We start from the raw sequence: 12,591 nt of genomic DNA on the forward strand, positions 1-12,591 counted from the left end.
ATGGACACATACTGTACATCCAATATTTAATAATATTTTCAGAGCTAATGATTTTCTGTACTGCCATAGTGTTTGTCTTTTCCACTAACACTTTCAATTCCATCTTAGTAAATCACATCAAAAACAGCCACCAACAGCACACATAATCTGCTAGCTCGAACATACAATGTAGTGCCCACTAATAGGAATCTTAATAAATCAGGGCCTCTGTTTTGTAACTAGAGTCGCAAGCGTCATTACCATCACAAGCCAAACAAATGGTTTACATTGGTTCAACACTAAAAATGTAACTTACTATATTTCACTTACACATCACCTAAATTGATGGCATATGTCATTTGACGAGATTTTGTTTCATACTGGTAATTAAGAACATATTCAGAATGTATGTGCCACTGACTATATTTTTTAAAAGTGGGACCTGGATTTTAATTCAATATAGATTTTAGCAATTCACTTGGGCCATTAACTCCCCTGTTTGTCTATACCGTACTGGGAAGACTAATCATCACACCATAAACTGCCCAGGGGAGCACCATTATAGTCATGCACTCATGCACTCATATTACACTCACGTACTGTAAATGCAAAATATCTGGGCTTAATTAAAAGCCACGTGAAACTAATGGTTTTGTGAGGACGCAATGCAAATAAAACATGCACGATTCCCACAGCACACATTAATAAAATATGTAATATATGCAAAATATCCACACATTCAATGTCACTGATGGTGTAGCGGCATATTCGGGTGATTTCAATCTTCGCAGCATGGGTTATCGTTTCACTCGGTGACTGCAGGTGTGTGAATGGTCGTCTGTCTCCATATGTGACCTTTCGCCCAGAGTCAGCTGGGATAGGCTCCAGCACGCCTGCGACCCTAGTGAGTACGGTACGGAAAATGGATGGTTGGATGGATTCACACTCTGTAACTGTTATTTGACTTTCAGGCTTGAATCAGAATCAAAATCATCTTTATTTGCCAAGTATGTCCAAAAAACACACAAGGAATTACGACAACAGACAGTCAATTGACAGAGAACACTTTTGAGACATAAAGACATTGACCAAAAAAACAACAAAAATAACAGTCACTGAGGAGTAAAGGGTTGCTGGTTATCTGGTAATGCCGGTACATTTTTTTTTTTTGACAATTGTGCAAAAAGATGCAGAGTCCTCTAGCACTTAGAGTAGTTCGAATGACTAATATTGCAATAGTCCGGTGCAATGACCATTCTGCAAAGGGCGCTGAGACTTCAAGGAGTGTATGCGGTTTAAAGTGACGAGTAGTGCGATCATCTGGGACAATGTTGGTTGTGCAAATGTTGCAGATACTCCTCAATCAGGGCGCAAATGGAGCAGATGCTACTGTGGCATGAGTGGCCAGTATTGGTGAACAACAGATATGCAAATAGTGCAGCGTGGCGAGACAACTACAGTGAGTGCATGAGTAATGTATAATTGGCCCCACAGAAATGTGACAATGAACTCAAGTAAAATAATAGCCAGCATGTTGTGATGGAATTGTAGGGTAGGTGTTTAAGAAGTTGATCGCAAGAGGGAAGAAGCTGTTGGAAGACAATTCAGAGGTTGAAGCAAACAAAATACATTCTGGGAATTGATAGTAAATTCCATCTGGTTTAAGGTTTTCACTCTGATCGAGTATGTGTGTCACAGTCTGTGTTTTGTTTAGATTAGATTTAGTCTTGTTTCATGTTTTCTTGTGTCCCATGTTGTTCATGGCTTGTGTGCTAGTTTGTTTATTGTCTCCACCTGTTCTGGTCAGCCCGCTACCTTGTGTCAACCTACCAGCTCCCTCCAGCCACTTGTTTCTTTTCCATGTGTTTCTCATTGTCTCGGCAGTTTGCTTGTATTTAGTTCCCTGGTTTCTTTCAGTCCTTGTTGGTTCAATTATCAAATGTCATCAGTTGTCATAGCCCATGTTTCCTTATCCTGTCAAGTTTCTTAGTGGTCAGCATTTTGATTTCCATGTTTCTTTGTTACTTTGAATTAAGATTTTGGGACTTTGTTCATTTTGCGTTTGCTATGATCCTTGTTTGCATTTGTTTTTTTAAATTTAAATGCATTTTTTGACTCCTCACTCCTGCCTTGCCTCCCTGCTTCCCCAGACTTGGGTCCTGCACATCTTGCTTTGCCTCAAACCCCACAAACCCAACCACTGACAATGTATTTAATAGTGACAGCTATGAAGTCCATATTTTAAGAAGGCCATCCTAAATGTGGCAGCCATATTGACTCAGTAAGTACAAGTTTCTCACATGGCCATATTTTATTTTCATTGCCTGTCCTGTGGTTCACACCTGCTATCATGGAGGCAACTCTCACTGGTTTCTCCATTCACAACTGCCCTGTGATTTACTGGGCTACTGTCATATACTGCCCTGCAGTTCCATTATTAGAGCAGGGAGGGCGTTTCGTGTCCTCTCTCTCCCGACTCCCTGTTTTCAGCACCTGTCTTCAATCAGCCTCATCACCACCGGTGTATATAAGCCTGCCTGTTCCCGGAAATCCTCGCCTAAGTATTGCAGCCTCTCCTAGCGGTACCACGGCCCACCTTATGTCAAGTAAGCTATACTGTTCATTGCTTCCCTTGTTAACTCTTGTGTCTCCTCGTTCCCAGTGCTCCCCTGTATTCCTGACTCACATTATTCCTGCCACCAAGCCAGCCGCCTGTTCTGTCCACTCCCTGCCACCTGTCCACGCCGCCGCCTGCCTACACATCCAGGACCACTTCCATAACCTTTCCTCAATAAACTGTTCATCATTTTACTTCTGCCTCCGCCTGCTCTTGGGTCCAGCTACTCCCCACATGTGACAGAATACTTTGGCCATTATGGACCCAGCAACTCCGGAGGCACTGATGAACGCACTCACTCTCCAAGGAGCCCACATAGGAAGACAAGAAAAGACTCTCCAAGAACTCATGGAATCTCTACACCCCCTCACACAACAATCCCTCCTTTCCTCGATGATGCTATCCAAACTTTCACCTGTAAGTACGCCTTCCGAGCCCGCAGCCTCAGCGCCACCCCACCTCCGTACAAGAACCTCATGTCCTGCCGCCGAGCCCTACTCCGGGGACCTAGGTGCATGTAGCCATTTTTTGTCAATTCCTCATCGTTTTCAACCTTCAACCATACAGTTACCCACCGAACAATCCAAAGCAGCTTATGTCACTAGCCTCCTCGACGGCAAAGCAGCAAAATGGTCCACTTCCTTATGGCAAAACTCCTCCCCGGTACTCCACTCATTCGATTCCTTTTCCAAAAAACTCCGTAAAGTGTTCGATCACCGCGTTCAGGGCAAAGAAGCCACCCGTCGTCTTCTCACGCTCACGCAGCTCAAGAACGAGCTAGCGGTCCAGGACGAGGCCTTCTCTCTCGAGGATCTCACCAGCCTTTCCATCCATCTGGATAACAGACTGCGAGAGAGGGGGGTTCGCTCACACAAATGCCCTCCCACTCCGGGCGCAGCGCCGTCTGCGTCACACCCGCCTCCCGCACCGTCTTCCGCACTTCCGTCACTCCCCGTAGCCACCGAAGAGCCCATGCTTATTGGTAAAAAACGTCTAGACCCTCAGGAGCGTCAGCGTCGAGTCATCTAGCGGCTGTGTATCTGCTGCGGTCAATCCCGTCACTTTATTTCCTCATGCCCCCTCCGATCAAAAGACAAGGCTCACCGTGAGCCAAACCTCCATTCCCTCAAGCTCTCCCTCTCACATGACCGTTCCCGCTTGCATTATAGTTTCTGCCCAGAACACACCCATTACTGCCCTTATAGATTCCGGTGCCGATGACAACTTCATTCATGGAGCAATAATTCACCAGCTCCAAATCCCTCTCCAACCACTTCAGTCCCTGAAGAACGTCACAGCCCTGGATGGCCAAATCATCTCCCCCGTTACCCACCAAACAGTGCCATTTACATCGCTCATTTCGGGTAATCACCGTGAGAACATCTCACTTTTTGTTATCCCTTCCCCTGATAGCCCATTAGTCATCGGAATTCCATGGTTCAAAAAACACAACCCCACCATTGACTGGACACACTTAGCCATCCCCGGATGGAGTCCTCACTGCCACTCACACTGCCTGCTCTCAGCTATACCTCTTCTTCTTTTCCTTTTGGCTTGTCCCCTTAGGGTTCGCCACAGCGCGTCATCCTTTTCCATCTAAGCCTATTTCCTGCATCCTCCTCTCGAACACCAACTGCCCTCATGTCTACCCTCACGACATCCATCAACCTTCTCTTTGGTCTTCCTCTAGCTCTCTTGCCTGGCAGCTCCATCCTCCTCATCCTTCTACCAAAATACTCACTATTTCTCCTCTGGACGTGTCCAAACCATCGAAGTCTGCTCTCTCTAACTTTGTCTCCAAAACATCGAACCTTGGCTGTCCCTATGATGAGCTCATTTCTAATTTTATCCAACCTGGTCACTCCAAGAGCGAACCTCAACATCTTCATTTCCGCCACCTCCAGCTCTGCTTCCTGTTGTCTCTTCAGTGCCACTGTCTCTAATCCGTACATCATGGCTGGCCTCACCACTGTCTTATAAACTTTGCCCTTCATCCTAGCAGAGACTCTTCTGTCACATAACACACCTGACAACTTCCTCCAACCGTTGGCCTATTTCGCATCTCTCTCTCATTCATGCACATATTCAGTTTTACTTCGGCTACTGTTGCTCGCAAATACTCACTTCTGTCCTGAGTCTACCCTCGACTACTCTTTCCCATAACTTCATTGTGTGGCTCATCAACTTTATTCCTCTATAGTTCCCACAGCTCTGCACAGCACCCTTGTTCTTACAAATGGGCACGAGCACACTTTTCCTCCATTCCTCAGGCATCTTCTCACGCACTAGAATTCTATTGAACAAGCTGGTGAAAAACTCCACAGCCACCTCTCCTAGATGCTTCCATACCTCCACAGGAATGTCATCAGGACCAACTGCTATTCCATTTTTCATCCTCTTTAATGCCTTTCTAACTTCCCCCTTACTAATCATTGCCACTTACTAATCATTGCCACTTTCTGGTCCACCACACATCTTCTACTCTCTTATTTTCCTCATTCATCAACTCCTCGATGTATTCTTTCCATCTATCTAGCACACTACTGGCACCAGTCAACATATTTCCATCTCTATCCTAAATCACCCTAACCTGCTGCACATTCTTCCCATCTCTATCCCTCTGTCTGGTCAACCTGTATAGATCCTTTTCTCCTTCTTTAGTGTCCAACCTGGCATACATGTCATCATATGCCTCTTGTTTGGCCTTTGCCACCTCTACCTTTGCCCTGTATCACATCTCAATGTATTCCTTTTGCCTCTCCTCAGTCCTCTCAGTGTCCCACTTCTTCTAAGCTAACCTTTTTCCTTGTATGATTTCCTGTACTGTGAGGTTGCACCACCAAGTCTCATTCTCTCCTTTCCTGCCAGAAGATATACCAAGTACTCTCCTGCCTGCCTCTCTGATCACCTTGGCTGCAGTGTTCCAGTCTTCTGGAAGCTCCTCCTGTCTTCCCGAATAGCTGGACAACACTCGTCCTGTCTCAGCTACCACCACATGGTTACTTTGGATGAACGCTCATATTTGTTTGTCAAAGTTTTAAGCTATACCGCCCTCTGATAAATCGCCACCCTTTTCCACGCCCGTTGACCTCTGCCGAGTCCCTGGAGAAAACCATGATCTCGCTCCGGTGTTTAGCAAAGACTTGGCCATTTCGCCGTCGATTCATCCGTAATTACAGCAAAATCGCAATTCCCCTCACTCGGCCTCACATCCACCAGCTCCCCCTTTCAGTAGACCCCAGCAGCATCCCAAGCATTTAGTCAACTCAAGACCATGTTCACCAGTGCGCCCATTCTTGGCCACCCTGATCCCTCCCTCCAGTTCGTGGTCGAGGTTGACGCCTCGGACACGGGGGCAGGGGCTGTCCTCTCTCCCACGACCCAGAAACTTTACCCCTGTGCCTTTTTTCCCCGTTGTTTGTCCCTGCCGAGAGGAACTACGACATCGGCAACCGAGAGCTGCTGGCCATTGTATGGGCCTTGGAAGAGTGCCGACACTGGCTGGAGGGGAATGAACTACCATTTATCATTTGGACAGACCACAAGAATCTCTCTTACCTCCGCTCCGCCAAACGCCTTAACCTTCGACAAGCTCGCTGGGCTCTCTTCTTGAGAAGGTTTAATTTTGGTCTCTCCTTCCGTCCTGGCTCCAAAAACAGCAAACCAGATGCCCTGTCTCAAATTTACTCACCCCCCTCCAGCCCTGACAAACCGGAACCCATCCTTCCTTCCTTGTGCTTCGTTGGAGCAGCCACATGGCAGATCGAACAGGTGGTTAAGGAGGCCCAGAAAACTCACCCCCATCCCAAGACCGGGCCTCCAAACCGCCTGTTTGTACCCGATTCTGCACGCTCTGACGTCCTTCAGTGACCGGGTCAGCGGCTCGCAACAAACTGCTCGTGGACCATCATCGGTCCCCAACGCTCGAATACAAGGTGGGTCAGTCCGTCTGGCTCCCTTCCCACGACCTTCCACTTCAGACAGAGTCCCGGAAACTCACTCCGCGCTTCATTGGTCCGTTCCCCATTACCAAGATTATCAATCCCACTTCCGTCCAATTGAAGCTTCCACATCCATCCATCCATCCATTTTCAACACCGCTTATCCCTGGTCGCCAGTCAGTCACAGGGCACATATAGACACGGACAACCATTCACACTCATATTCACCCCGTCACTGAGTGGGAACTGATCCACACGCTGCCCACACCAAAGTCAGGCAAGTGCACCACTACACCATCAGTGACTTGAAGAGACGACACATTCCACGTCTCTTTGCCTAAGCCTGTCTCCACCTGTGCCGTTTGGATGAGTTCAGTACAGTGGACCCTTACATACTCACGGGTCAGCACCCACGGATTCACCTATTTGCAGATTTGGTTTCAATTTTTTTCAATTTTTTATTTGTTCCATTTTTGCTTGTTTTACCTTTTTTGGGGGGGGGTAACCAATCCCAAAACTGCTTATTGGCAGTTTATTCAAGAATTTGTTTTAGGTAAAGCATTTTATTTATTTATTTTGCGATCCAATTATATAATCGATTATAAGTGAATTTTCACTATTTGTGGTCCAGCCCAGTCCCTATCCTCCTTTGCTAGGGTTACTTTATGGCATCAAGCTTCAGCAGTGTGGGACATGAAGTAGTTGGGGTCTCCTCCTGATTTTTTTGTCCACTTATAAGATTAAACTGTTTCAGAATTTTATGTTGACTACTACCAACCCTTGTACCCCACCTCTTGCTCAAGGTCAGCTAGGACAGGCACCACCTCATCCATGACCCTAAATGGGACAAAAGCTTTAGAAAATAGATGGATGGACTACGAACCCTGACTAAACAGCTCAGTTTCACAACCCTAAATGATACATAATATAATAATTTCACTGTACTTTTTTGTTATTACTCTCGACAGTATGTGTAAATGCTTTTAATATCTGCTGTGCAGCCGTTTCTCCCATCATTAGTGAACACAGTGGGGGGAGTATTTGTTCTCAATGAGAAGACTGCAAAAATAAAATTGCAAATACTAGTGTTAAAACGTTCATTTTTATTCTCTCTTTTATATTGGCTTTCATTAAGAACACAATGTTTACTGTATTATGTAATACCCCTTGAGTAGCATAACTTCAAACCTCTCTATGTGCTCCGCATATTGTAGAATTGACAATAAAAGTACCTTGTACCTTGTAAGACTCACTTCCCCCTTTGTGCCATCTATCAAAGTCACTTACCGTCTGCTGCAGGTCGGGGATGATAACACGGATGACCAGAGAGTTTATGTGGATGTCGTCCATGTGGCGTGGCGATGGCTCAGCAGTGGCCCTTATAGTTTCATAAATAGTTTCTTCATGGGAGCTTTCAGAAGCGCAGTCTTCTGAGTAATCAGAAAAACTCTGGGCCATCTCATCCTCACTAGAAGTGGGGCTCCGGGGAATAGACATCAGGCCTGGCAGATTTAGCTGGGTCAGACAAGGAAAGAGCATCAGTCAGCATCTCTAACGCAATTGCTTCATTACAAAGGTAGGTGTGAAACCATTAGTTCTGTTCAGAGGTTTCCCAAGAGGATGCTTGTTAGTTTGATGTTTTATCCTCATGCATTTCACTGCACTCTGCACTGATTGTACCAGTGTACCTGTAACTGTACCACCAAAACGTGTGTCTGAAAAGCTTCACAAAAGGTTTTGGCACTGTGAGTAAAAGGTGAGTAATGCCCCTGCCAGAACCACATGAACAAATCCATACTCCTAAAAAGTGCAGATTTAGAGACAGGGTTGAACTGTAATAAATTTGGTGGCAAATGATTTTTGACTCGGAAAAATGAACTGTATGTAGTTAAAGCTTCTATTCATGCTTTCATGATTGACCTAATTAGGAGACATTCATAAAATTCTGAATACATAATTACTTGGTGTGTACCAATTGTGGATAGAAAATAGTCAATCACAGAGTTGAAAATTGTACTGCATGTGCTGAAGGTTAAACATTCACAGAAGCCTGATTGAAAAACATTTAAAATTAACTGTGCCTGAGATTGACAGTATCACAAGGATGAGCGATAATTTGCTGCAATTTTCCATTTCTCCTGGAATTCACAGCAGCAGTTCAGGTATTCATTGACTCCAAATAATTCTAACTGAAATAATAAAAAAAAATAATAATAATAAGGTTACGTTCACAATTATGCCACTTTGCACAAACTGAAAACTGAAAATGTAGGTACTCAGCATAAAATTCATATGTGGCACATGCCATAGTTTTTGTTGAACTGTCTTAAGTTAAAGCTCAGGTTGTTTAATTGATTGTTTGTATGGTAACATGTAAAGAAAAAACATAGAAGATTAGATCATAGAAACAGTCCAAATACTTCTGAACCTAACAATATATACGACATATATCCATCCATTCATACATCCATTTTGTTCCGCTTATTTGAGGTCGGGTCACGGGGGCAGTAGCTTTAGCAGGGAAGCCCAGACCTCACTCTCCCCTGCAACTTCATCCAGCTCTTCCGGGGAGACACCGAGGCGTTCCCAGGCCAGCCGGGAGACAAAGTTTCTCCAACATGTACTGCTTCGTCCTGGGGTATCCTCTCAGTGGGACATGCCGAGAACACTACACCAGGGAGGCGTCCAGCGAGATGCAATACTGAGACCACCAAACCGGACCCCCTCTACGCCTCGGCTGTGCCAAGAAATTCTGAACAGAATCGGTGACAAAGGGGAGCCTTGGCGGAGTCGAAACCTCTCCGGAAACGGACCAAACTCTGACACTGGACGTACAGGGCCCGAAAAGCATGTGTAAGGGGGTTCGGTACCCCATACTCCCGCAGTAACTCTCACAGGACTCCCTGAGGGACACGGTCAAACGCCTTCTCCAACACATGTAGACTGGTTGGGCGAACTCCCATGCACCCTCAAGGACCCTGCTGATGGTGTAGAGCTGGTCCACTGTTCCACGGCCAGGACGAAAACCACACTGCTCCTCCCGAATCTGAGATTCGACTTCCCGATGGACCCTTTTCTCCAGCACCCCTGAACAGACCTTACCAGGGAGGCTGAGGAGTGTGATCCCCCTGTAGTTGGAAAACACCCTCCGGTCTCCCTTTTTGAAAAGGGGGACCACGACCCCAGTCTGCCAATCCAGAGGCACTGTCCCCGATGTCCATGTGATGTTGCAGAGGCGTGTCAACCAGGACAGCCCCACAACATCCAGACCCTTTAGGAACTCTGGGCGAATCTCATCGACCCCCGGGACCTTGCCACAGAGGAGCTTTTTAACCACCTCGGTGACATCAACCCCAGAGATAGGAGAGCCCGCCTCAGAGAACCCAGACTATGCTTCCTCATGGGAAGGCATGTCGGTGGAGTTGAGGAGGTCTTCGAAGTATTCTCCCCACTGACTCACAAGGTCCGAAGTCGAGGTCAGCACCATTCGGGGGTTGCCAGTACGACAGGCACCGACTACCTTACGGCCACAGCTATGGTCGGCCGCCACAGCAATGGAGGCACGGAACATGGTCCACTCGGACTCAATGTCCCCCGCCTCCCCCGGAACGTGAGCAAAATCGTGTCGGAGATGGGAGTTGAAACTCCTTCTGACAGGGGATTCTGCCAGACGTTCCAAGCAGCCCCTCACATTACGTTTGGGCCTGCCAGGTCGACCAGACATCTTTCCCACCATCGGAGCCAACACACCACTAGGTGGTGATCAGTCGACAGATCCGCCCCTCTCTTCACCCGAGTGTCCAAGACATGCGGCCGCAAGTCCGATGATACAACCACAAAGTCGATCATCTAACTACGGCCTAGGGTGTCCTGGTGCCAAGTGCACGTGTGGACACCCTTATGCTTGAACATGGTGTTCGTTATGGACAATCCGTGATGAGCACAGAAATCCAATAACAGAACACCGCTCGGGTTCTGATTGGGGGGGGTGTTCCTCCCAATCGCGCACTTCCAGGTCTCACTGTCATTGCCCACGTGAGCATTGACATCCCCCAGCCGAACGAAGGAGTCCCCTCTAAAAAGAGTAGAGTACCCTCTAAAAAGGGTGGGTACTCTGAACTGCTGTTTGGTGCATAGGCACAAACAATAGTCAGGACCCGTGCCCCCACCTAAAGGCGGAGGGAGGCTACCCTCTCATCCCCCGCGGTGAAACCCAATGTAAAGGCGCCGACCCGGGGTCAATAAGTATACCCACACCTGCTCAGCGCCTCTTACTCTGGGCAACTCCAGAGTGGAAGAGAGTCCAACCCCTCTTGAGAGGACTGTTACCAGAGCCCAAGCTATGTGTGGAGGCGAGCCCGACTATGTCTAGTCAGAACTTCCCGATCTCACACACCAGCTTGGGCTCCTTCCCTGCCAGAGACGTGACGTTCCACATACCTAGAGCCAGCTTCTGTAGCTGGGGATCGGACCACCAAGGTCACTGCCTTCGGCTACCGCCCAGTTCACACCACACCTGACCCGTGTATGTTTTCATATTCATTTTTAAACTGTAATAATAATAACACACAGGTTTTAATGAAACACTAACTAACAAAAGAGTTTTAAATTGACACCTCATTGCAAGAAGGGTGTCAATGCATGATATACTGTATGTATTTTGTTCGCAAACACACTGGCTGATTTGTGCATTAGTCAGAAGGTGAAACTGCTGTGATCTTTTCAAATTTGGTGACCAATCAACGCAGTAAGATAGGCCAATGATGACAAGCCTTCATGGAGGTTATCATTGGACTTTTCTTTTTCTGTCTTTGTGTCATTAGATTGATCAACTGTGAAATAATTTTGAAACTGATGGATTGATAGCGGCGGCACGGTGGCTGACTGGTTAGAGCGTCAGCCTCACAGTTCTGAGGGCCGGGTTCAATCCCCATCCCCGCCTGTGTGGAGTTTGCATGTTCTCCCCGTGCCTGTGTGGGTTTTCTCCGGGCACTCCGGTTTCCTCCCACATCCCAAAAACATGCATTAATTGGAGACTCTAAATTGCCCATAGGTGTGACTGTGAGTGCGAATGGTTGTTTGTTTGTATGTGCCCTGCGATTGGCTGGCAACCAGTTCAGGGTGTACCCTGCCTCCTGCCCGATGACAGCTGGGATAGGCTCCAGCACGCCCGTGCCCCTAGTGAGGAGAAGCGGCTCAGAAAATGGATGGATGGATGGATTGATAGCATTTATGAGTATGTCTGTAAGCTTGTATGCTTGTTTGATAGCAATGGGTCATCGATGGGTGTGTCACATGATTGATGAACATCTTTTCTCTGACATAACCATCCATCCATTTTCTGATCCGCTTCTCCTCGCAAGGGTCGCGGGAGTGCTGGAGCCTATCCCAGCTATCATCGGGCAGGAGGCGGGGTACACCCTGAATTGGTTGACAGCCAATCGCAGGGAACATATAAACAAACAACCATTCGCACTCACATTCAGACCTATGGGAAATTTAGAGTCTTCAATTAACCTACCATGCATGTTTTGGGGATGTGGGAGAAAACCGGAGTGCCCAGAGAAAACCGGAGTGCCCAGAGAAAACCTACGCAGGCACGGGGAGAACATGCAAACTCCACACATGCGGGGATTGAACCATGGCCCTCAGAACTGTGAGGCAGACGCTCTAACCAGTCTGTCACCGTGCCGCCGCTATCAATCCATCAGTCCATCAATCCATCATATTTGATGGTATTTTGCTTTTCTGATGTTATCAGGCTTATCAAAATATTACAGTATATCTCAGCTGTAAATTGCTGTGTGATAATTTGTAAAGGTCATTTATTTGAACTATGCTCATCCTGACATTTTAGAGGGAAATGAGAAACTGAGAACTCAGATTTTTATTTTTTACCAAATTAATTTAGCAAAACATTGCAATACTATCCATCCCTCCATCCATCCAATTTCGGTACCGCTTCTCCTCACTAGGGTCGCGGCCGTGCTGGAGCCTATCCCAGCTGACTTCAGATGAGAGGCTGGGCACACCCTGAACTGGTTGCCAGCCAAT

At 46.9% G+C, this 12,591-nt stretch overlaps 1 protein-coding gene across 3 annotated transcripts in view; it reads right to left on the bottom strand.

The window, feature by feature from the left end:
* The window catches only part of LOC133395980 (SH3 and multiple ankyrin repeat domains protein 2-like), a 304,904-nt gene that overhangs the window by 241,725 nt on the left and 50,588 nt on the right, over window positions 1–12,591 (bottom strand). For all 3 annotated transcript variants that reach the window (XM_061665354.1, XM_061665346.1, XM_061665361.1), the window contains exon 2: window positions 7,825–8,052. In XM_061665354.1, the coding sequence (XP_061521338.1) occupies window positions 7,825–8,034 (210 nt within the window). In that variant the 5' untranslated portion in view covers window positions 8,035–8,052. The remainder of the gene's footprint in view (window positions 1–7,824; window positions 8,053–12,591) is intronic.

The sequence above is a fragment of the Phycodurus eques genome, chromosome 2 (genome assembly GCF_024500275.1).
Source record: "Phycodurus eques isolate BA_2022a chromosome 2, UOR_Pequ_1.1, whole genome shotgun sequence".
Classification (NCBI taxonomy): domain Eukaryota; kingdom Metazoa; phylum Chordata; class Actinopteri; order Syngnathiformes; family Syngnathidae; genus Phycodurus; species Phycodurus eques.